Below are 26,302 nucleotides of genomic sequence, written 5' to 3'. Positions count from 1 at the left end.
AGCAGAGCATTGTGTATCTAATGACTGACAGAGTTTCCTGAATTTAACATGTATGTTCGAAAAATCATAGTAACTCACTGAGCTCATCCATTTTCCATCTCTACTAGGAAAAAAATATGAAACCCATCCCCACAGTTTATGTTTTCAGGATCACCTTTGGCAATCACAAACCACTGCTTGCCCAAATTGCATGTGTAAAACAGATGTACATTCACAGCCCTACTGGCTTACCTAAAGTTAGTGCGTCATTCATACTTCTACCTGTTTGTGCCAGCTTATGGCTGCCATGAAGGCTGCATGTGCCTTTTTCATCATTCCACTCCCCATCAGATTCTTTGTGTTCTCCAGCAATATATACTTATGTTCCATACTTGCTCCAGTATTCAGATAAAACAGAAGTCAAGCAGTGAGGACACTTTAGGTAGAAGAAAGTTCAAAGCAGGCAACAGCTTAGAAATTGTTGCACGGATAGTTACTAAAAAAGATAAAATATGTCTTATCATTTTAAGGAAAATATTTTGAAGGATGGGATAAGGGCTTGTTAGAGAGGAGATGAAATTCTTCCTCTTCTAATCTGGTTCACACTTTCTGAAGAAAGCTACAGGGAGCACTTATGTTTGGAATGTGCACAATAGGAATAGTGGTATCAGCTACAGCATTTATCCTTGTGTGAGCTATTACACAAGCTAAATAACGTAAAGGAGTAAGGAATCATTGTATGGTTTTATGGTGGGCAGTGAGTATTATTTTGCTTGACATCTTTAACCCATTGTTTTTAATAAATTTGTCCTTGGCTGGTCTTGATGCTCCATTCTTCAATGGAAGGCATGTAATTCTGCATTTCCTTGGAAAACTGATTTCCACAAGAATGCATGCAGAGAAGGAGTTAAAACTGAAATATACTGAGTTACATTTGGCTCTTCAAGTCTTAACATAACACTGAAAATGGACTACTACAACATGGCCAAAGTGTTTCCATAAGTTCTACAGAGGGAGGAGAAAAGAAACCAAAAAACAGACAAAGTTCGTGGGTAGGGGCAAGGTTAATAATAAGGGTAACAGTAAGGCAAATGTTAATATGATTTAATGGGTTCAGAAGTTCAAAAAGTACAGAAAAAAGTACAGGCATTCAAATTGAGCTTTCACATACTGTACTTCTCATGTAAATCTCTGCCATAAAGTCATTAAGATTCTACAGTTAGAAAAATATACACACTTGAGGTACACATTTCAGCAGCTGTAGTATCTCCTGCATTTCTCCTATGCATCGCTGCATAAGTTTAGTAGGTGTGTGTACACACACACAAATTACAGGAAATATTTTCCACATTGTACTAATAACTTCCATTGATTTTTTAGGGAATACAACAATATGACACACTTTGGAAGAAGTGCATTTAGTTCCATTTGAAGATGAAGCCCTATCAGTCAAAATAAAACAGAATGAAATTTATAAAGGTTATATCATATTTATGCATTTACTAAATATAAAAATCAACATATGGTGCAATGTTACCATATGTTTGATTTTGTAAGAGCAGATTTCTAATGTGGTAGTAGAGTTCCCCACAACAACAGATCATTAGCTTTGAATTTCCTTTAAAACTCTTTTTGAAGAAAACCAGCCAAAAAGTATCCAAGTATGAGAGAGTATATGTCATATCTACAACAGATAACAAAATATAAAATGGACACTACAATCTGCATTTTCACAACCCATATACAATATGTACTTAGTACATACTTATTAAGAACTCCTATTGCTCACAATACATCAGAAGTGAGTGAGGATTTTCTGATCTATTAGGTGTGTGAATTTGACAAATACATCAAAAGAGTCAAAGTTTTGATATTAAACAAGAACTATAAAAAGCCTTTTTTAGAATAAAATAATGAGAAAATATTCTTTTTTGTTGTTGTTCACTGACAGACTAAATGAAAGCCATAGTTTGATATGGTCAGTTTTGGTTTGGACCCCTGTCATGGTTCACCTCTAATACAGTTTAGATATTCTGCAATAAATGTAAGTGCACTTTAAATTTAAGAATAAATAACAGGCTGTGAAATATATTTCATAAATATTTTATCAGAATTTTAAATATTTCAGCAGAAGCAGTGGTGATCTGTTGAGTTGCACTACCATACACATGGTTCTGGTTGCTTTAAAAAGGACCTCAGCTCCTTTTCCTAAAGCGATAAATACTGCCACTGGACAGCCAGTGAAAAATCTGGAAACTCCATTCTTGGTCCTGGTTTTGATTTCCCTGTGTGGACTTAGGTGAAATATTTCATTATGCCAATGTCAGCAAAATAACAAAGATACAACATCAATCCCTATTTGAGTGTTTTGTGGAAGACTTATTTTTAAATGTCTTTTGAAAGCTCTTTGATCTCTGGTGGCAAGCTGTCAGAAAAAGAAGCCAAATAAGTGCAAAACTACCCGATTACTACTTTTACTTTGGTGTTAGCAGTGTCTAACATGGGTGTATTTATCTACTCTGCTAATGTTTAGGAACATCTGTAAAGTATTCCAGGTGAGTGCATTACAGCTAACATTTGAGAATTCAGGTTTGTTAATTAAATCTGGACAAACTCACTTTTAAGCGGAGATGAAAACAACATTCAATGAGAGGCAGGAACACATAATCTAAAAGACAGAGCGGTAAAACTACAACAGACATAAAAAGAAAAGCAGTATCACCCACATACAGAACAAGTCACTCAAAAGGTGAAACTCGGGCCGTTTCCCTTGTGGGTTTCTTTTCTCTATGGTACAGGGCAGGCAAACAAGCAACGGAGTCACTTGAGCAAGTACCTGTCACAGCCACAGACAGTAAAAGCAGCTGACCATTCGGAAACAAAAGAGAAGAGGCCTACATTACCTCACATATGTCTGCACACAACACAGATTTAGGCCAGTTTCACTTGGGGTTTGTAAGGCCAGTGTTCTCTGACTTAAACACAGCCAGCTAGAGTATAACCTCAAAAAAAAAAAAAAAAAAAAAAAAAAAAGCACATTAAAGTAATAGCAAAGACTGGAGAGACTTGACAATGTCAAGGATTGTCTCCTGAGCAAAGGAATAATAATGGCTCCTGCAAAGCAGCAGGCATCATGCCCTTTGACAGCCCATTCCAAAATGGCCTCTGAGCCTTTCTGCTTGACTTCACTTACCAATAATTTATTCTACAGATCATAGCTAGAAGTGCTCCTTTACCTCTTGTGTTTGAAGATGTAATATTAGCTGAAATGGAAGAAAAGTAATCTCCAACTTTGTGAAGTATAACTTTGTTGGCATGACTGCAGACAAGGCCCCTTAGATCTGGATCACCCAATCTACAAAAAAAATTTTTTTTTTAGCAAGAAGTGTTCAAATCTGCTGCCAAATGCTACCAGAGTACTCTCAGATCATGAATCTGTTCAATGCTACAGCAGTGAGAAGAAAATATCTCTGCATCTTGTGCATATGCTAAATGATTGGAAAGACTCCCACATTTACTTCTATGGACTTCAGATAAGACCTCAAGTGGAAAGAAGATTAACCAGATTTGCACAGGAAGAAAATTAAACTAAAACTCATAGAAAGCGGACTGTGTACAAACAACTTGTTCAGATGGAAAGGATGGCATACGAAACTAAACTCAAATGACCGAGTGAGAATTTATAGTTAAGCAGCGAAGAACAGGGAAAATAAGTTAAATTCACTAGGAAATTATTCTGACAAGTATACAGAGGGAAAATATTTGTGATGGAACTCCTAACTCACAAGAAGTAATAAATCAAGATTAATTTACTCTTCCAATAAGTTCTGCATATAACATTTGGCTTCAAATTAGAGATTTCAACATTGTCAAGTTCAGGCAGGATCATGCATTTTACCACCATCCACTTCAGTCATAGATTTGTACAATTAACTCTGTCAAAATCCTACAGATGTTGTTTAGCAGGTAACTGGCCATAAATCAAAAAACGCTTAGTTTTTAAGGCAGTCCACAAAAAGCTAAAACATATATGCTCTCTAGAGTGTATATATGTACATAACCACTAAAAAAATCAAGTTGTACACACTTTTATGTTCTCATTCCTGTGTCAAACTTACTCAATTTACCAATCAAAACAACATCTCTGCTATTTTGAGCCTGTATGGTCGACAGAGTCAATGAAAGGAAAACTGTCTTTTGTCTTCCTGCATCACTACCAATGACAATCATTCCATACAATGTTTTCAAAAAAGAAATAACAATGTTCAAAATAGAATGAAAACTAAAAAGAGCAAGACAGTGTAGAACTGAAAGTTTATGCCATTTCTAAGTATTTTTTATGTCTGCCAGAACAATGGGTAATATTAAATACTATTTTGCAGCACTGCAAATAGACCTACAGTGTTCAACTTAACATCACTGCAGCTCCTGTTCCACTCCAGCTGGAGTAAGAGGAGCTTTGCTTGCTATCCCACCACCTCCTTTTACAATGCACACACAACAGCCGCAACCACGGTAGGCATACAAAGGACTATTTAGTAGTACAGACCTTGCTTGCTGCCTGAACACGCCATGCTCCACCTCCAAGACCGATATGGAGGGTCAGGGGTCAGATTCTCTTTTGCATAACGTTTTTGAGGTAAACTGCATAACTGTAACATGGCCATTTAATATAATCCTTTAGCGAAAGCACCCTTACTAATCAGCTCTAACAGTTAGAAAGAACAGAAAATAATCTGAAGAATGAACACTAAAATGAAACACTTCATAAAAAAACATAGTTAAAAACCTAAATTATATGGAGTTAAGTTATTGAATAACTTATTGATCCAGACATAAGCTTTATTTGAAGAATGTCCAGAACAATTATTTATTCAGCAATTTACTCATGTCATATACTGAATAAGACTGCAATAGCTTCCTTTAGTAATGATCACTTAAAAAAATGTTACAAGAAGCTCTGGATTACTAGCTGTCACTCAGCTCTTCAGCTAGAAAATCTACTGACTCAACTACTTGATTGAAGCAAGATATTGTGAGGCACCTAAATCCACTGTATTTTCTTGTCACTAGTCTCAGAAATGTCCACACTGGCTCTTGGAAATTCTCACGACGATATTTAATTATTCCAACTATTGAAGCTAACATAAGATTCATGAAGTGCTGGCAATACAAAATGTGGGTGGCAGTCTCCCAGAACCTGTAGAGATTTGTCTGGGGTAGTATCACAGACACATTAAGGTTGGAAAGGACCCCAGCAGGGTACCTGTCCAACCTCCTGTCCAGCATAGGTTCAACACTGTACTCAGATCAAGTTGCTCAGAACTTTGATCAGGTCAGTCTTGAAAACCTACAGGGACAGAGATTCCACAGTATCTCCAGGTAACTTGTTGCATGGGCTTAATTATTCCCACAGAGAATTTTCTTTTCTGTCTGTTCAGTAAGAACATCCCATGGTTCAATTTATAAACAATCTTTGTCTACCCATTGTGCACCTCACTAAAAACATGGCCCTGCCTTCTCAGAAATTCCCTTGTGGATTCTGGGGGGCTGCTGTTAGGTACCCCAAAGCCACCTCTTATTTAGGCTGAATCTTCATTCCTAGATCTTTCCCTGACAAATTTGGTGGCCTTCCATTGAAATTATTCCAGTTTACAAACTATTTCTGTACTGAGGAGACCAAAACTGGACAAGTTATTCCAAATTATTCTGTGCTACAATGAGTATAAAGGAAAAGGGAATAATAACATCCTTTGATCTACTGGCTACAGGCCTGCTGATACATCCCAGGAAGCCGTTAGTCTTGCCCACTTCAGAGCTCATTGCTGGGCTTATGTTCAGCCCACTGACCATCAGGATACCCAGACCATTTTCAGTAGCATCCCAGTCAATCAGACCTTAGTCAGAGAGTCCTCAGCCTGCATCAGTGCAGGGGTTGGTCCAGCCCAGGTGCAGGACTTTGCATTTTGCATTTGTGAATTCATGAGGTTCTTGTTGGACAACTCCTCCAACCCATCTAGGTGCGTCTGGGTGGTGACACTGCCCACAAGCATATCAACTGACCTTTCTGGTCATCTCCAAGCTTGACAAGAGTGTACACTGTCATCTTCTCCAGGTCTTTGATGAAGATAATAAACATGTTAGGTCCCAGGACAGACCTCTGAAGAACTCTGCTTGTAATAAGCCTCAAGGCAGTGTATGAACCATTAACTGTTACACTCGGAGCCTGACAAGGCAGCCAGTTTCCTACACGTAGGTTGTAATGCCTCAACTTGAATACAAGGATGATGAGGGAGTTTGTGTCAAAGCCTTCCTGAAGTCAAGGTCAAAGATTCACTGCTCTCCTCTCATCCACAGATTCAGTCATTTCACCACAGATGGCAAACAGACCATTAGGAGTGATTGACCCATGGGAGATCCATGCTGCTATTCCCAGGCACCTTCTCTTTCATGTGTGCAGAAACAGTTTCTGAGAGGACACATACCATGATTATCTCAGGAACCAAAATTATTTTATTATCCAGCCTGTAGTTCCTTGGGTAGTCTTTCTCACCCTTTTTGAAGATGTTTACAACATTGCCTGCCTCCAATCATTGGGAATCTCTTACAATCTCCACAACCCTTCAACGACAATGCAGAATGACCTCAAAATCATATCCGCCAGCTCTCTTTGCATCCTGGATGTTCTCTATCCAATCCTATGGATTTGTGTGAGTCAACATTTTTTAAGAGATCATGGACTTGATCTTCTTCCACTGCTGGTAAACCCTCTCTTCCTTGAATCCTGTCTCTAGGCTCAAAAGCGCAGGAGATCTTGTCAGTGGGGACTGAGGCAATAATAACAGAAGCTCTTCTTGCTGTCCTTCCTTGCCACTTTAAACTCTAGGTAAGCTTAGGTTTTCCCAACACCCCACACTCTTTTGAGACTGTGCAGCGTAAGTTACCAGTGGTATCCACCAAATGCTAGAGATATTATAGGAAGCACTAATAATAAAACATTTATTTGGAAACTCAATGACTAATGCTTAGAGAGTTCCAAAGGCTTATCATAAAACTGCTGAATCAATTATTTTTTTTTTTACTCTGTTTTTCTCTTAAGAAAGCCAAATCCTTAAACATGAACAAACTGCAACAATTGAAATAAATGACGGTCTGGAAGAATTATTCTTCAACATGAACACTTGCTGTCCAACAAATCTTTCTTGCAACTGCAACACTGCATGTCCTACAAATCTTTCTTGCAACTGCAACACTGCATGTCCTACAGTTGATTAGTCCTACTCCACGTAGTAGCTGTACATGACAGCACAGAGTCAAGACTTGATGTTACAATACAAGTTACAAAGTAAGGCAGTCTGCTGCAATTCCAGCAAAAGCATCAGGAATTCCTCCCAAACTTTTTGAGCACAAAGAAAGAAGTTGTACATTAGTTATTCAATTCCCCTTAACTCCTACTTCGCTTTCATTGCTCTTCTCCACAGGTTGGCACTGGATTTGTTTACTTTGGTATTAAACTGATGAGAAGTGTATTTTCATAGCAATTTCTCAGCATAAAGTTATTGTGAAGCAGACAAACAGGTTACTTTTGGATGAAACAAAACTGCCAGATGTACTGCAACTGTTAATGAGTGTTACCTCTCTGGGACCAGTCAAATTTGAACTGATACAAAGTCATACACCTCCAAAAAATAAATGCACCAACAAAAGGCAGCAAGCCCATGCCAGCCCTTGGCACCATCTGTTTCCTTCCACAGACCTGTTCACCCGAAGCTGCCATTTTTGTTAGCGTACCTGTAGTAGCTTAGTTGACTGCTCTACAAAGAGCAGTAAAGTTAAGGCACACTTTTGCCACCCACTCTGGTGGCTCTGCAGTGTTATAAGCTATCACAGAAATATGGATCTTCCCTTATACCATCTCACCACTCAAGACTATGCCTAGGAAATATGCATCATGATGTAATTATATGAATGTTTTAACACCAAGTTTTTGAGTAGGTTTTCTGATGTCTAAAAACCTAAATCTGCTTTCCACTTAATATTCTCTGCAAAAAATTGCATTTAGGGCAATGAAAAAGGACAGTTTCATTGCTCAGAAACACAATACTGCTAGGGATGAAAATATTTAATTATTTACAAATATTTCATACTTTTTCTGTTTGAATCATGAAAATACAGACTTTCATGTTCAGTTTTAGAAATAACAATGTGACAGTGGGTCTCTCCTGTATAAATGAAACATGCTGAAAAACAGAATAGTATGCATAAATTTAATAAGCTACAGAACCTTGTAAATCAGCTCATTTCACATCCCCAAGATTTCATGAATTTGATATGTTTGGGCTCAATAATACAAAATAACTCTGGAATTTGACACTATACATTCAATCTCAAATAACAAAGTTTTAAACTTTTCATATATTTATGCCAATGAAAACAAGGGAAGCATTTGCCTCCATAACAAAAACTTCTTATGAACATACTCTTGACAAATTGTGTGGATTTCTAAATTTTCATCAACTATTATAGTATTTCAGTTTCTTTCTTTGTACAGAAAAATTGGATTTAAGCAATTTGAAAAGTATGCAATTAATTTCTTCATCACTTTTAATACATTTTTAATTTAAACTGAAATTAACTTATTATGTACTGTAAAATACATTTTGGTTTTGCAGCTCTACTTTTCTGAGAGTGCAAAATATGTTTTTTAATATTTAGTCTGTGGAATGACAAGAATGTCGTTCTTGTGTACAGTGTTGAAAAGATACTATTTTCCTTCCATGAAAAAACTTTTTACTGAAAATGGAAACTGGTCCCAAACCAAAATGGACCATGAGGACTAAATTACAATTTAGATAAATCCAACACACTCATTCAATCATCAACTCATTTACAGCAATATCGTTGTACTTTTACCTGTGCCACGCATTTGTTCTAGTTAGAATTAGCTAGAATGAGCTATGCACTTCCCCAGTTTAACACACAAGCTTGCTGCTACAGCTACTCTGAATGAGACCCATGGAATGGTTTGAACCTCATTTCTAAATAGCCTTTGAGACTGCTAGGAATGAATTTACTAGTTTAGTCTCATCACAAAGCAGACCATCCAAAGATGTCAAGGAGAAAAAATACATATTTGTTGGTGTTGCTATTCAGTATGCTTCACAAAGACACTCACAGACAGCTGGCTTAAAAGCTGGTATCACAATATTTGTTTAAACTATCCAGAATAATGCCATTGACAAGCCCTGAGAAGTAAATGGTGTTGGAAAGGCTAGCCATGATCCCCTTTTATGAATTCTGTACTCTTAGGATACAGATGGGGCACACTGTGGCAGACCCCAAGAGAGGATTCAGCTTTCATGAACAAACATTCTTGAATATTTTTTTTGTGTTCATTGCACAGCTCAGCACTGTGTAAGGCAGAAGTCTAGCAGAAAAATAGTATTCTCTTATGTAGCTATGACATATTAATCTATAAAATCAGCTCAAAGAAGAGGAAACGATTTATTACCACCCTCAAGCCTTAACAGCAAACAAGCCTTCTCTGAATCTAGAACCACAGTTCTCCTCACTATAGTAGAAATTTGAAAAACATAGTAAAACCAACTGAACTTTTATTTTGTGTGCAGATCAATCCATATAGGGAGGTGAAATATATGTTTTACTACTTTATATAACTGTCTGCCAAATAATGAAGACAAGAATTTGAGGGGGGTGGTGAGTCTCAAACAAATTTAGTGTGATCACATTAATAACAGCTTTGTGAACACCCTGTGCCTGAGTGACTGACATTTGAATTGTATCCCCAGCTCTGCTAAACATCAGATTCCACAAATACTGAATTATTGCATACATTAATCTGGTGAGATTACACTTTTCTGTTTTTTACAGTAATAATAAACATCATGAAATGCTCAGCTTTATTAGCAATACTCACTGGAAGGTCTCCTATCTCCTTGGTAAAGAAGGAAGAGTGTGCTGACTTTCAGTGTCCAAGTGGTGTAGCAGGTTTCTGATCATTTCCTCTTGGATTATGGAGGCTTCATTCTGCTCCCCAACCCTGTGTTCCAGCTCAGGGGGCTGGGTATCCAGAGAAGAAATCAATCTTACTATTAAAGGCTGAGGCAAAGAAGGCATTAAGTACCTGAGCCTTTTCCTCATTCTTTGTCACTGTGTTTCCCCTCTGCATCCAATAATGGATGGAGATTCTCCTTAGCCATCCTTTTGTTGCTAATGTATTTACAGAAACATTTTTTATTGTCTTTCATGTCAGTAGTGAGGTAACTTCGAGTTGGGCTTTGGTCCTGCTGATTTTTTCCCAGCATAATCTCACAACATCCTTGTACTCCTTCTGAGCTGCCTGTCCCTTCCTCCAAAGGTCATAACCTCTCCTTTTTTCCTGAGTTCCAGCCAAAGCTCTCTGTTCGGCCAGGCTGGTCTTCTTCTCCGCTGGCTCGTCTTTTGGCACATGGGGACAGCCTGCTCCTGTGCCTGTAAGGTGTCCTTCTTGAAGAATGCCCAGCCTTCCTGGACTCCTCTGGACTCCTCTGCCCTCCAGAACTGCCTCCCATGGGACTCTGTCAGCCAGGCTCCTGACTAGGCTAAAGTCTGCCCTTCAGAAGTCCAAGCCATTCTGCTGACCCCCCTCCTTACTTCTCTGAGAGTTTAAAACTGTAATTTTGTGATTGTTATGCCCAAGACGGCCTCCAACCATCACATCACCTGCAAGTCCTTCTCTGTTTGCAAATAACGGGTCCAGTGGGGTGCCTGTCCTACTTGGCTCCCACACCAGCACTGTCAGGAAGTTCTTTGTCATGGTTTGACCCCAACCAGCAACCAAGTAACACACAGCTGCTCACTTACTCCCCCTGATTCCCTAGGTGGGATGGGGAGAAGGAGAATCAGAAAAAGATAAAACCTGTGGGTTGAGATAGGAACAGTTTAATAGCTGAAATAAAGTAAAATTTGATACTACTACTAAGCATAATTGTAATGAAAAGGGAGATAACAAAAAGAGAGAGAGGAATAAAACTCAATAAAACTCAAGAAAAAAACAAGTGATGTGCAATACAATTACTCACCACCTGCTGACCAATGCCCAGCTAGTCTCCAAGCAGCAATCAGCTCCTCCCAGCCAACTCCCCCCAGTTTAGATACTGAGCATGACGTTCTGTGGTACGGAATATCCCTTTGGCTAGTTTGGGCCAGTTGTCCTGGTTATGCTCCCTCCCAGCTCCTTGTGCACCTGCCCACTGGCAGAGCATGGGAAACTGAAGAGTCCTTGATTTAGGGTAAGCACTACTTAGCAACAACCAAAACATCAGTGTGTTATCAACATCTTCTCCTACTAAATCCAAAACACAGCGCTGTACCATGCTACTGGGAAGAAAATTAACTCTATCCCAGCTGAAACCAAGACAATCTTAAACACACTCCAGAAACTTCCTAGACTGTTTCTTCTCTGCTGTACTGTATTTCCAGCAGACAGCTGTTAAATTGAAGTCCCCCATGAGAACAAGGGCTAGTGATTGTGAGACTTCTCCTAGCTGCTTATAGAATATTTTACCTGCCTCTTCATCCTAGTTGGGCGGTCTCTAACACACTCCCTCCCACCTTGATATCTATTTTGTTGGCCTTCCCCAATTCTTAGCTATAAAAACTCAACCCTATCATCACCATCATCAAGCTCTAGACAATCAAAACACTCCCTAACATACAGGGCTACCCCACCACCTCTCCTTCCTTGCCTATCCCTTCTGAAGAGTTTATAGCCATCCATTGCAGCACTCCAGTTGTGCGAGTCATCCCACCATGTTTCCATGATGGCAACTGTGTCATAGTTTTCCTGCTTCAGAATGGATTCCAGCTCCTCCTGTTTGTTGCCTATGCTGTGTGCATTGGTGTAGATGCAATTCATTTGGGCTATTGATTCTGCCACCTTTTTTAGGGGAACAGTCCTATTCCTACATGGCCAGTCTCAGGCCCTTCTGTGGTTTCTTAACACATCAGTAACTCTCGTGTTGTTGCTGCCACCTGGATCTCTATCTCCTACCTTCACTGAGACAGCAGACCAAAGGACCTCACAAGCATACCATCCCTCAAACACTGGCTTGCTGCCCTCAGGCTTATCTCTAGCAATTTTGTCCCATTCCTCCTTCAACCATAGTTAAGAGCTCTTTCAATAAGCCCTACTAATTCCTGTGCAATGATCTTTTCCCCTCTGAGACAGGTGTGCCCTGTCTGTTGCCAGCAGGCCTGGTGTTGTGTAAACCAAGCCACAGCCTCTCCCTTTAGAAAACTTCAACCATTAGCAAAGAAAATATGTATTCCTAACTGGAAAAATCACTGAAGTGATTGCTGGAGGTGCTGTTTCACAACTCTGGTAAGGCAACCGACTTTCTTAGTTGAAAGACATCTCCCAGTATGAGCCAAGTTTGGTGACAACAGAAAGTGTATGATGATAACTGGACTTCAGAGTTCTGAGATTAATGCAGAAATACAAACAAGTATACAAAGCACATTAACTTTAACTTCCAAATATCCCTAAAGCACCATATTTGGGTTTCCAGGCCTTCAACTTCTTTGCAGACATTTTTGATTAAAAAGGACAAGCTTTTGTGGAAGAATCCACAGTGATGTCTATAAATGTTAATAAAAAATCAGGAAAGAGTATCTGTGTTACAGCACTGAAGTTGGGAAACACAGGTCTAGAATCAGAAGGATAATTCTTCAGCTAGGTCAGCACTTGCTACTGTGCAAGCTCAGCTTGTCCAGGATCAAGCCCCAGCTAATGATAGATACCTTAGGCAGACTGGGGAAGACCTGGCATAGCAGAGGAAACAATTTATATGTTCTGCTTGTTGGAATTTGACACTTTCTGTGTGAAGCTGCATCACATTTTTGCCCGTCTGTCATGAGCACCATGAAGGCTGCAAGTTCCTCAGGGCAGGAACCTGTTAAACACTTAGCACGACACAGGAGCTCCATGGTAATAATTACCACTGCTATTAAATGCACTGTAGCATAGCTATTTCAGCATCCTTACTGTAACTCCTGTTTCTGTAAGGCTGTCAGTATATTAATGTTATACTGAATTGCAATAGAGAGGTTTGAGGAAATGTGAAGAAATGCTCTACCAGTTTCTCTGATCTCCTGCAGTGCTAGGCAGCACTTTTGACACCAATAATCCACAGCCACACTGCTGCAGAGAATGAGAAAATTTGTTCATGCAATTACATGTGACATCATACAGTAATCAGCCATCAGGAAAACCCTTAGCTTCTGGGTGTATTATGACAATGACTGAAAAGCAAACACATCTACTCCCAAAATTAAAAACACCACATCTTTCCTTGTACAATTTAACCACCTTCAGTTCAAACTGAGATCACAGTACCACACTCCATTTCTCCCTTGTGGAAGACAACTCTGATGAACTAATATAGGTAGGAGTCACCAGCTGAGATCTAGACATGAAATATCTCCTTTATACTCAGACTTTTGCTCTGCGTATAGCAAACTGAGAAGCATACTGCCTTTCCAGAAGCATCCCTTCGAATCCTCTGCAGTCTGCAAACCCACGTGTGGCTGCAGAACAGACTGGCTGAGCAGATGGAGTCAAACCCAGAGGTCAGGGCCCATAATACCCCTTCTCACATGCCTGAAGTAAGAAACTTACACTCACTGTGAAGGTACTGCTCTGGTGGAAGTACTTGAGGTGCAAAATAAGAAAAAGGAATCCTGCTGTAGAAACTCATACATATTTTTGAACTTTAGGCTCTGTTTTCCTCCAGCTTAGGTTTTCCTGGGTATAGAATTAGGAAAATGTAAAAAAGTCCTCTTTTTTAAGGACATTTTCCAATCAAATCTTTGATGTGCGACCCAACACCTGCACAGACCACATCTGGCTCATTGTTTTTAATGCAGAAGTATTAATATAATTCTAAAAAGCAATTTTCTGTCCTTTATTTCCACATAAATTCCTGCTTATACTGGTAGATTTTCCACATATAGAATTAAAAATATTAAATTAAACTAGTACTTTCTCATATGATTTTGTGAGGGTGTGACTACATAAAGAAACCCCTTTACACACATGGAATATTGCACATACGTGAACTAAAAACTTACGTAGCTTTTTTTTTTTTAAGAATAAAATAAAACTTCCAGGTTTGCAGATGCTAAATGTTTGATATATTTTCCATTTAAATGCAAATTTGACTTTTTGTTTTAATAGGATGACAAGCATTTTTTCCCAAATTTTTCAGACAGTATCATTTGGAAATATAGGAGAAGGCTGGGGGGATGAGATCTGTCTAGATTTGCTTGGTATAATTCTTAGTAAGATAACATTGATGCATTTTCTTTTATCAATGAATCCAAGTTTTTTGATTATTAATTTCTCAAAATAAAATGAAGTGCTTTGTACACCAAATTAAACAGGTTAAGCAAAAGAGAAGACAGTTTACCCATAGCTATTTGCGCTTATGGGGTGAGAAGTGGATTTTGTAAAATAACGATCTCCTGGTAGTGTAAAATACAGGGGGGAGGGAGGGAAGAGAGTTCAAGAGTAGCATTATAATGACCAAAATTCACTATGTGTTTTTTATTATGTCGGAAAAACTCTTTTAAGAAATGGAAATCACTACATTCTATTGATTCATGCACCGAATCTTCAGACATAAGTCATCAGTGTTGACACTTTCAGATACATAAAACGTGACATCTGCTCCTACAAATGCACTACACAGGCTGTAAATCATCAAAGAGAAAAACAGTTCAATGTCATTTCAGCCACTGTAGGCTATGGTTTACAACTGAGAGATAAAAATAGTCATACTGTCTCTATGACATCTAAACCACTTTTCTATTGCAGTATTCTATGTTCTAATTTATCTTTGTGGTTGAACAACACACAATCAATTGTAAGCAACTAGTGCAGTTTGATTCCAGTCAACTGCAATTTTCTCCAGCTTTATCTTTTTTACCCCTCACTGCACTAACTTTAAGTGCTCTCCCAAACCCGCCCTTTCCCATGCAATGTTTCGTGGAGACTCTGAGGTCTTAAATTTGCCGTTTCAAATTGTGAAAATACAAGAAAAAGTCATAAGTTATATTTAATGGTTTCCAAATACTTGTAAAATCCTTTTTGAGTATCACCATATCTGCATTCACATTAACAAAGAATGTATATATGCATTTCTCAACACCGACAGCAGGGATCACTGTACCAGGTATTTTTCCATGCATCATTCCTTACCAAAGAAAACAGTATCAAGTATCTTGATCCTTCCTTGAAAGAAATGCAAAATTGCCTCCTATAGCTACTTTGTCAGCTTGATTAGCATTCAAACCAATATTCAGTTTGCATAAAGTACTAAAACAGTTTTTCAAATCTTCAGTGATTTACTTCATTTAATTCTGAAGTGAGAACATGACTATCACAGGTGGCATATTTTGTTATTATTAGCACCTAAGAGATCACAACATGCAATAGGATTTAAATATTTTTTTGTACATGATAAACCCAAGGAGGTGAATTTTCTTAGCTACTAGTATTTAGTATAAGCTTTTGCAGTAGAGATAAAACATTTATACAGCTAATGAAAATGTAAGGAACATACACATCACCATGACAAGTGACGTAATGATCTTGCAATATACCACACATGGGTAACTGCTAGAAAGCAGAAAGCAACAACAGAACAATACATTAAAGAGCCAAAGGCCAGGCTGAGCAGAAAATAGTTTTTCCCATTTCCAGGCTGCATAGTCTTCCTAACATACACAAGGACAAAATCTCATTCCCTTCAATTTTGTTTTCTTTTACTGTAAGACTTGTATGACATTCTCTGTGCTTGCCTCCTTTGCTGAGGACGTGAGCCTTGTACTTGGAAGACCAGTGTCCAGGATTTCACCATTAGACTATTAGACGGCCTGGAACCGATTTCACAAGCATGCACTCACTAGAAGTATCAAAGAAGCCTTCTCACACAGAATTTCACTCAGACAATCTTACTAATGCAGAAAAGTTTTTCTAGTGGATTAGTTAACAGTTTTCCAACAACAATCAGTTCTTAAAACAGTCTAAATGCATTGGTCCCACTGTGAGTTTAGCATGAATGTGATGAGATGTTTTATCATCCTCCCTTCCCTTGTAGTTGACTGTTTCTTGAATTTTACTTCTATAAGCCATATTCTAAATGTTAACATCACCTCTCATTCACCAGACAGGTGTACAGACCTTCTAATGGAGTTGGGAAGTCATCCTCAAGCTGCAAATTGAATAGCTACGTCAGATACCTACATCTGTGAACTTGCAGAAACACAGCCCTTAACAGTTCACTTCAGGAGTGCTCCTGGAAATATGCCCAAAGCCAGTACAGCATGAGCAGTACCGTCTACCTCAAGCTGCTGTCAGAAACACCCATTCTGTTTGCTCTACCTGTAATTGACCCCGGGGACAGTCACTGTGTTTTATGGCCAAACATGCTATCTGTTCTTCAAACCATATACTGGTGGCCATAGGGCATATTCTGCTGCATTAGTGATCGACACCTGACTGCAAACTCTTAGGCACTATAGCACAGTATTGCCCGCATGCGCTATCATGTACACTGCCACTGACTTTGCCTTCCCTACCCATGAAACTTCTACAGCCTTTGCATGCTACAGCCATTGTACTTGGATTTTATAAATCCCAGCTCTTGAAAATATACTTGAGGGATTCAGCTGCACTGGTGTCCAGAACTTACTCCACTTAGTATATCTTTATTACTAAATACTTGCTTGTAGATTCCCAAAATACAGTGTGCTGTCAGCCAAGAAGCCTAGAAAGCTAAATCAGATTTCAGACACTTGCACCAGAGGTTCCTTCCAACTCTCTAACATAGTCATATGGTCTAGCTCATAGCAAGATTAGAAAGGCAACATTTTTTCACACATTTTCATGTAAAATCTTGATCTGTCATGTGCATGCGCACATACACATACATAACCATAAAGGAAATGAAGGCGCATGTGTGTGTGCACACATGCACATAAAAGCAGATAAGCAGATCTTATCTCTCTCCACTGAAGTGTCTCTTTTCTTTCCAATTGCTCCTCTGCTGAATGCTTCTTGAGGACATGCAAAGTGTTCTCAGTTCTCACTGAAACTCAGGAAAAATAGGGGGACACTCAGCAGGTTCAAAACATCTGATGCACAGACATCCTATAACTACACAGCCAAGAAAGCACCGTTTCATTTATGATTGTGTAACAGGATAGGTCCGTACCTGAAAATGTTTATTAACCTGATAAATAGCCTACTTTTTTGAAAGCTAATCTAATTATATAACTCATTCCAATAACATATATATACCTCTCCATATACGTCTTGCCTCTCTGCCTATCTGCTAAGAATGAAGAGATGTCTTATATATTGTAACTGGTTATTTAAAAACGTTCAAATAATAAATTTAACATTATCAGAACCAGGAGGAGTATTGCAAAATTTCTTTTACTTTCATTGGAAATATTTACCATATGTTTGGATGTTTGTTTCTGTATTTGACTAGATGGCACAAATGCATATTAATCACCCTTTTTCATGAGGGACAGTCCCAATGTCATTCTTAAAGTAAAATACCTATATTCTTTCCACTTTATAGTTCCAGAAAACTTTCCTAGAAGGATGAGTTTCAAAAGATTTTGTAGGTCTGCTTCAACAATTTCCATAAATATCCAGTTTTCCCAAAATTTAGATGCTTCAGACTGTAACAGGCTGCTAAATATCTTTGATGGGGGCTGAATGAATTTAGAAACACCAATCTTTAAGACACCTCAGTGATTCTGGAATCTCCATCTAACACTGGATCTGTGAAAATGCAAAAGCATCAAAGAACGCACCTACTTAGGCTACAAAAATAAATCCTGTAATGTCACTGGCTTCCATAGTCCCTTCCTAATATGCAACACTAAAAATGATCTTTGAATTCATAAAATAAGGCAGAGGTACTTTGCATTATTGAGTCCCTCATTGCTTGCAAACTTGTTCCATGGAAAATCCTCCTGTCAGTAAAATGGAGGAGCAATTCTTCTACACATTGTTCCATTTGCAGCTAGTTCTGAAAAAAAAACTTTGGGGAAGGGGAACAGTTCTGCCAGAGAAAAACTGAATGAACAGACTCTGTACCTTTTCTTCTGCATGAACTCCAGATCCCAATTATTCAGGAAAATCTCCCCTCCACCTTCATTAGGAGAACTCAGTGCTGCGTGACAAAAGGCCAACGGCGACACTGGGCAGTCTTCTCCTACCCATGAAAACTAACCAATGCAAGTAATCCCATCATGGCCAATGCACTTACTTGCACAAGTATTTTGTTCAATGACAAAATAAAGGCTGAAGAGTGAGCCATCATGTACTGGTGGTGTGAAATAGAGGATAAAAAGCAAAAGGTATATCAAATGTAATTTATCTAGCATTACAGGTTATCTTTATTATTCCTATTTTGTTGCTGCATTGGTAGAACTATCATATAACTGGAAAAACAAATTACTATGTGTCAAATCTATTAGTATACAAAAAATGTTTCTTACAAGTACTTAGAGAAATGTACAGTCCTCATGTTATACACAGAACTCCTGCTGACATAAATGAAAGCTTTAAACAAAGAGTAAATATAGAACACGTTCCTCAGTTTTCATGCAAAAATCTGTAGTTGAGGAAATATTTTACCTAACATAGAAAATATTAGCTGACTTGGAGCACCTCGGGAACAGACAACTCACATCTGAAATACAAGAGCTGGTATGCAATATAATGCCTATTCTTTGCCCGCTTCCAATATAAGCATTAACATAGGCACTATGTACACTAAGAAACATTATTAACAGATTAATTGTAATTTTAAAATTTATTGCACTGACTACAACGCCTCTTCCACATTTGTTCATCCTCTTATTTGGATGATAAAGAACACTGTCGGTACTGATTATTTTTTCATAATAAAAATCCTTGGGCAGATGATTTAGTATGTGGTTTTCTGACTGAAGCAGGTAAATTGAAGGAGGTTTGGATCTTACATTTATGTGGCAGTATTTGTGTACTTTCCAGGAAAAAAACCCCAAACTTCCTTCAGAACTTAAGTATCTCAAATGATATCTCAAACAAAGAAAAAGCCCCAAAGATTACTTCGAAAACAGTCCTGTATCTAACAAGTTTATGCACTGAATACTTACTTAATTTTCCATCTCTCAAAACCATTAGGAAAAATGAAAGAAGGAAAAAGTTACATTCTTAGACAGTAAGAACAAGTAACAGTAAGAAAAGCGATTCTTTATATTGTTGCAACAGGTTCAAAGATCTACATATACAGGCAGCAATAAGAAAGTATGGTTTCCAGTGAAAGGCTCACGAACGAACCTCAGCTATTTGTCTTTAGCAATTTCTAGCCCATTTTTCTCAAGCCCAGAAAGCCTTGGCATCGCCTCACCACATTTCCTCATGCAATCACATATGGTCATGCAAACAGAATACTTCTCTCCTTGAAATCTGTAATTTGCTGTGACTGTACGAGTGAAGATCTAGGCTTTTCACAATCCAGCCCAGTTAACACACCCCTGGCTTCCCTGTAGCTGAGTTATGTGCAAATGGGATGCCATGCCCCACACTAGGCCAGGTCACAGCCCCCAGACTGGGCGCCTGCTCCAGGCTGCCCAGCTGCAGCGGGCAATGGCCTGCCTTACTCAGTTGGCAGAAGCCTTTAACGCAGTGCAAGCCTTCTCTTTGCTAAGTCTGCATTTTGCTGACACTGTCTGTAAACTAGGAAACACAGACAGTTTTACATTTCCTGACTACTGTTGGTTGACCTGAAGTATTTCATGCCAAAGTTGATGGGCACACCAGTGGCTTCTTCAGCAACTGCTGTTTTCTTTCCTTTCTCTATTGGTGTCCTGCTGGCACCAATGAGACGTACATAGTTTAATAAAAGCACAGTGATCACACATCTGCTTTTGCTTCTATTAGCAGCTCTGCCTAGCTGTCAAGATGTTGAAAACCTGTTAGTCCTAATTCATTACCTAAAAATTGTACGAGAAACAAATTTTAGTTTTGTATGCGTACCGCTACCAGTGGTTAAGTTTGTACTTGATTCTGAGGGAAAAATCTAAGACCACTGTCAACGACACTCCCATTCTCATAAAATGACCGTGGTTGGCATATTCCCATCCACGCGTGGAAGCTCAGTTTCCATGTAATATGGCTACTACGCTGTCAAACTCAGGACTGAGTTTATGGCTGCTTGGAGGTGATTACAGATAATTTGTGAGACTTTGGGGTATATTTTCATGATAATGTGATTTGGTCACTGCAAAAGTTTAGTTTAATTCAGTTTAAGACTGCGTTCTCGTAGAGGGTTTAATTACCTATTGATCTCAGCTGAACTGCTGCCCATAACCATAGTAGACACTTTTTGTGAAAAATCAATAGCAATATTAAGTCTGTTTTCAGTGTAAAGAGTCTGATTGGACTGTGGGCTAAGGAGGTATGTTTTCTGTGTTATTGCTCTTACTCAGGTTTTTTCAGCTGGATGTTTTCTTGAGAACTGCACCTGAATCCAGAAGCTGTTATCCATACAAACTCTTCCTGTTAAAGTTTCATTTAGAACAACACTTTTAAATGGGTTAAAATTTGCAGTTCTGGACCTGACATTTTCAGCCACTTTGGTTTGATCTGCCTTGTGATTTCCACAGAACAAACCTGCAGGAAGGAGGAATTTACCTGGTGCTGTACACCAGTGCAGTGAATTGTTCCATACATTTTTAGTGGTTTTGTACCGTCTGAAGCCAATTCTGAGTGAGAAAAGCATTCTTTACCTAATCCAATTAATTTAGCCAGACTAAGCAAGAAAAATGAAGTCATCTAGATTTTTCTTTGTTTGTTTGGCTTACATGATTAAGGAGGAAGGGACAGAAATGATATTCCTTTTGGAAGTAAATTCAATTCAATAGTATTGAACAACTTTTATGAATTACAAGATATCTTTCAGGAAAGCATTCCTTATACATTTTCATTTATCATTCTGTGTCTCTCTAAAACCTCTATTTTTAAGTTACAGTGGCTCTGAAATTGGCTTAAACCAAAACCATAACTTTCATGAGGCTCATTAAATGGTAAAATACATTTTTCACTTTTGTTTGTAAAACTGGTATTAAATTTTTAGAACTGGTACTAAATTGTTCTCAGTGCTCAACAATATTTTACTGCATTTCCTCCGCATATGAGCTATGATAAACCACAAGTGAGTTCAGCTATGAGATCTTTGTTAGAGAAACTTTACTCCCACAGAGCAGTTTTGCAAAAAATCTGATATTCTCAAGGTTTAATGTTTAAATTTCTCATTATAACACTTCTGACTCTACTTTTTCTCACATCACTGATACTCTTGCTACTTCCTGGCATGCATGCTCTATAGTTTTCATACTCTTAACTTCTTATCTTTGAGCAGGACAAGAAAGCAAAACCATAGATTAATTTCATGTAGGCTAAGATCTCAATCCAGTTGATGGTACTTGAAAAAGCAATAGGAAAAATACAAACATCTATATTTCATTTAAAAAAACCACAATCCTATTTAAACAAAAAGCTTGGGAAGGATCAGCAAAAAACAATGATGAATAAAGAAGTAAATGACCCTGTGGCAGCTTTAACATTTGTATGACGATGACAAACAGACAGCAGTTAGTCTAGGCTATACTCCTAAAATTCATTTCACACTTGCTTTTAGTTTTCAGATTACTATTCACTGAATGTGCCCAGAAAAAAAAGCAGCTTGTTATTACACATAACAGTTGCACAGTATGGATGAACAGTGCACTTATAATTACATATGCACAAACATGATGGAAATTAGTATTACTGTAGATATCAAAAGCAAACAGATCTAATTAAAGAAATAACTGCAACAAACCCAGATGCAACCCAAAACAAAAAAGGACAACTCCAAATCTATTGAATCCTTTGAATATTAATTACAGAATTCCTAACAATACACTGGGAAAGCTCTCTTGGAGAATTCAGTTTACTGTTTAACAGTTTCTGACTAATTTTATTAACCTGTACATCTGAGAGGATCAACCCCCTCTGGGTTTAATTAGAAGAAAATTCAATTTAAATCTAAATGTCAACAGTGGTTACTAATTATGGCAGGGCCCTGGACGAGACATCCAGTCTGTAATCAGGCAGTTCTCTGCTAACAATTAACAGTTTCTTTCTGAGTTATGAGTGCATTAGGATTTTCCTTTTCCTAAATAAATATGATTCAGCATGGGACACGAATAATATTAAGAGCACCTACTGCTACGTGCAGACATGCAGAAGAGGTTGCCAAATTAAATTACAGAGATTTCTTAAACATATAGCTGAATAATAAGCAGCTACAAAACTAGGTCAGGGTCGCAAGCAGTCGACCACAGCCCCTCCCCCCAACATGCAAAATAAATATACTCACTATCTCTGAATAGAAATCAGTCTTTTGTTATGCCCTTTGTCAGGAATACGTTACTGCAAAATGATATTTATTTCCACAGTCTTCACAGCTGTGAGCAGGACTGAATTAATCTTTCGAGAACTGATTTCATCTTCAATTTCATGTTTATGATTATGAAATGTAAATGCATTACTTTAAAGAAAAAAATGACAACGAAAAGCATAGATGTGAAAAGGCAGCTCCTTACCTACTGCTTCCACTTGCCCTGTACTAATGAAGCAAATAGTCAACTAACTCTTAAATAAAAACAGACATTATAAAAATGCATTGTAGAAAATGAGTATAAATATGAAAACCGGCGAGACATCTAAAATGAAATAATTTGGAAATCTATCCTGAGCAGCAAATATGTGACTTTAGACAAGAGAATTACCAGAACACAGAAACATGACCAAAACTAGGGTGAGGATAAAGGGTTTAGTCATTTAACTTCAAACCAGCCCCCGCACTCTCAATGCCACCACTAAGGCCAATACTGAAAATGCTGATTACACCTGAGCATTGCTATTTCTCAGCTTACTGATGGCTTTTTTCAAAAAAATTACAATAGTCTTTTCTAAACCATTTCATTCTGATGACCTACTAATTAATTATATCCATACCCATAAAGTAACTGGGCTTTGTGGAAGTTGTTGACAAATTTGTGTCATTTCATCTTGGCCAACCATTGTGCTCAAATACTCTAGGCAAACATATTATGAGAATTTTTACTGGTAATTTCTAAAAACGACTGTTTATGAGAAGGAAAGCAGAAATCAGAGGAAATCTGTATGGAAATATAGAGGCAGTTCTATGAGTAGTTTTAGTGGATGTAGTATAACCATAACAATCAAACATGCTGGTCTTGGGCTGCTCTTTGCTAAACAGGAAAGCTGTTTTCTTTCCATGCTAAAAACCAAAACAATTTAAAAAAAAAAAAAAAAAAAAAAGCCCACCTGCAGGGAATATTTTAAAAATTATGTATTGGACTTTATTTTAATCATATTTTCTTTGAAACATTTTTTGACCAAAGACTGCCAAGTGGCAAATGAACATCATTGTTGATAAATGCTTGTGTAAGATGCTATAATTACAGCTTCAGATTAATTCTTGGTAGTGAAGACATACAAATTACTTAGGATGACGTGAATACAGTTGTTTAATTTAATTTAGCCTTACATTTATATTTTTCAAATTAAACCTTAAACCTGGAATCCCTTTTGCATGTGCTTGACTTTAAATGTGTAAACAGTTTTATGCCCTCCCTAGGGCTGCTTACAGAAAAAAAAGGTATATATGCATACATGTATGAAACACTTCTACATGTGTAAGCAGGTGCTTAAAACACCTCTATTCAAGAAAGCACTTGTGGATATTAAATACTGCATATTATGTATATCATGTAAGGCTTTCCTGAATAATGATACATCAAGCACATCTCAAAATTAAGCATCTGCTTTCCTCTATTTCTGAACCGATATGACGGTTTTTCTCTATAATGAAAGGATTATGCACATTTTAAAGTATAATGCAGAACACGGTTCTTAAAACCTTATGATGGAGTGGTTGCAGAAGATGTTCCACAAATGTAACACTTGAACCTGACAAGAAAATTACGCAACCATGACTACATTTGGATGCACCAACCCAGATTAACCGCATGCTCTCCACACACACCAGTGCCTGTTGATACTGGCAGCTATCTATACAAATGAACTTCAGCAGTCAGATTGAAAGTGGGCGTTTTAAGCCTATTTTTGTCACAACGAACGTTAGATACCTGGCCTCCCTTGCACCACTGGCTTCACCCCAGCTTTTTTCACAAATGCGCATCTTTTTTCAACCCAGAAAAAAGGGAATCAGGACACCTCCACTCCTAATCTTGCTGACCGAATGTGTGAAATTAGGCAGTACTGATAGCAAGAAATAATTTCCAACTGTCATCTGAAATTGTTACTTAGCTCTTGGGCATGGAGGGAGGAAAAGGCTAGAAATGACAAGGGACTTTCCTCCCTCCCTGCTTAAGCTGTGTACAGGAAAAAAAACCCCAAACCCAAAACAAAACAAAACAACAAATCCCCCAGATTATGCCAAAAACGGACTGCCCAGTAAAAGGGTGACTCCACACCTAGAAGTAGAGGACTTGGTGCCCAGGTCCCACTCTTCCACCTCTTTATTTACTTTGTCCAGTGCCTCCTTCACTCTGGAATAACTGAAGGACCCCAAGCACCAGTGAAAATCTGTGATTTATGTGATGTCCTTTTCCCCTCCACATTTGCCAGCAAATGGATGTTTGTTTTAGGGGAAAAAAAATCAATTTTGTAACTGAACTCAGTCCCCCTCCTCCAACCCCTGGGTGATTATTACACTTCTCGGGTGGTTAAATTCATGCATCTTTTAGTTTCATGCCTTGTAATACTTCCTGAGGCATGTAACAATCATACAGAAATACTCTGCTGGCTGTACTTTCTTATTTCGTTACAATCTTTGGGTGAAATTTTGGCCTCTGTGAAGTCAGCAGAAGTTTTGGTCTCCACTAAACTGGGGCAGGGCTTCACACTTCTTGTTTCTAAAATACTCCCTGTTTCCAGTTCCTTTAGTATCTCTGTTTTAAACTACTATTGCTAAATTTGCAAACTGTGATAACCAATGATGTATTTTGTAAGATCAAAATTTCAACATTAAATCCCAAGCTAAGGAACAAAAATAAACACTTCTATTTTCTGCCATGCATACTACAACGTGTAATTTAGAGAAATTATGAAAACGCAATTAACATGATACTTTTTAGCCTTTGTTAGGCAAAGGCAAGTGTCTCTATGTATTTTCCCATCTCTGAAACAGTCTATTTCTCCTCCACGTTCAACTGAAGTTTTTGCTTAGATCTTTTGATAGTACCAAAAAGGAAGTTCTTTTAACCACAGCTCAATAATAAGGTGAATGGAAAAACAGTTGGTTTCCTTCTGCTTCAACTGTTTACCTTGATCTCTTTTAAGCAAAGAGAAGAGAAAGAGAGTGAGTCTGTATATATTCTTCATTACATAACAACCACAAGTTAAAAAAGAAACACAAACTTATAAAATGTTTTGTTCTCAAGACTGAACTTCTACAGTTCTGACTTTTCTAAGTAATTCTGCTTGCACCTCAAAACAAGACACTGAAGATCTTTAACTTTGCATATAAAAGCAATGCTAAAGGACTACTTAATACATAGCCATAAAGTGTAGACCTAAAGTAACATCATTGTAAACAAACAAAACTAAGGAGAGCTATAAATTATTCTGGGAACATCAAAGAGAAATTAAAAACAAGTTATGTGTTGGTAAAAGAAAATTCACATGATTTGGTAGGCATGAAACCTGGCATGACAATTCACTTGACTGAAACTTATCAGTAAAACCTAAATAGGAAAGACAGCCAGGAAGAGCAAGAACGCGGGCCTCCACATTAAAGGTATCATTTACATACTTCAGACTTACAAGCTAATTCAGGAAGGTTGTATTTGATTTAGAACCATATAAGTCTTCTATAGCTGCCGACACAGATGAAAAAATAGAAGGAGCAGGCCTCTAAAAAGGACTTAAAAGTATATGTAAATATGTAGAAAATCACACAGGTTTCTGAAGACATAAGCTGGTAGACTTCTGATGTGACTGATAAATTATTTTCGGAATGTCTAAAAATTACAGATCTATTCCCAACATAAAAAGTAAACCAAGCAACTTAAAATCGTTCCGTACCAGATCTCAGTATGACAGATAAAAATAAGCTGATCATTGCCTAAAACTGCTGATGGCCTGTGTTAGAGCATTCAC

The 26,302-nt window shown here is 38.0% G+C and overlaps 1 protein-coding gene across 5 annotated transcripts in view; it reads right to left on the bottom strand.

Moving 5' to 3' along the window:
- TOX (thymocyte selection associated high mobility group box) overlaps positions 1-26,302 on the bottom strand; it is a 224,686-nt gene that overhangs the window by 127,497 nt on the left and 70,887 nt on the right. Inside the window, exon 1 of one of the 5 annotated variants that reach the window (XM_055799775.1) lies at positions 3,216-3,331. The exons of the other annotated variants lie outside the window; for them this stretch is intronic. Coding sequence (XP_055655750.1) covers positions 3,216-3,296 — 81 coding nt within the window. The 5' untranslated portion in view covers positions 3,297-3,331. Of the gene's footprint in view, positions 1-3,215; positions 3,332-26,302 lie in introns of those variants that run through there. 5 annotated transcript variants of the gene reach the window in all.

The sequence above is a fragment of the Falco peregrinus genome, chromosome 3 (assembly GCF_023634155.1).
Source record: "Falco peregrinus isolate bFalPer1 chromosome 3, bFalPer1.pri, whole genome shotgun sequence".
NCBI lineage: Eukaryota > Metazoa > Chordata > Aves > Falconiformes > Falconidae > Falco > Falco peregrinus.
This window is presented reverse-complemented; position numbering and strand designations above follow the sequence as displayed.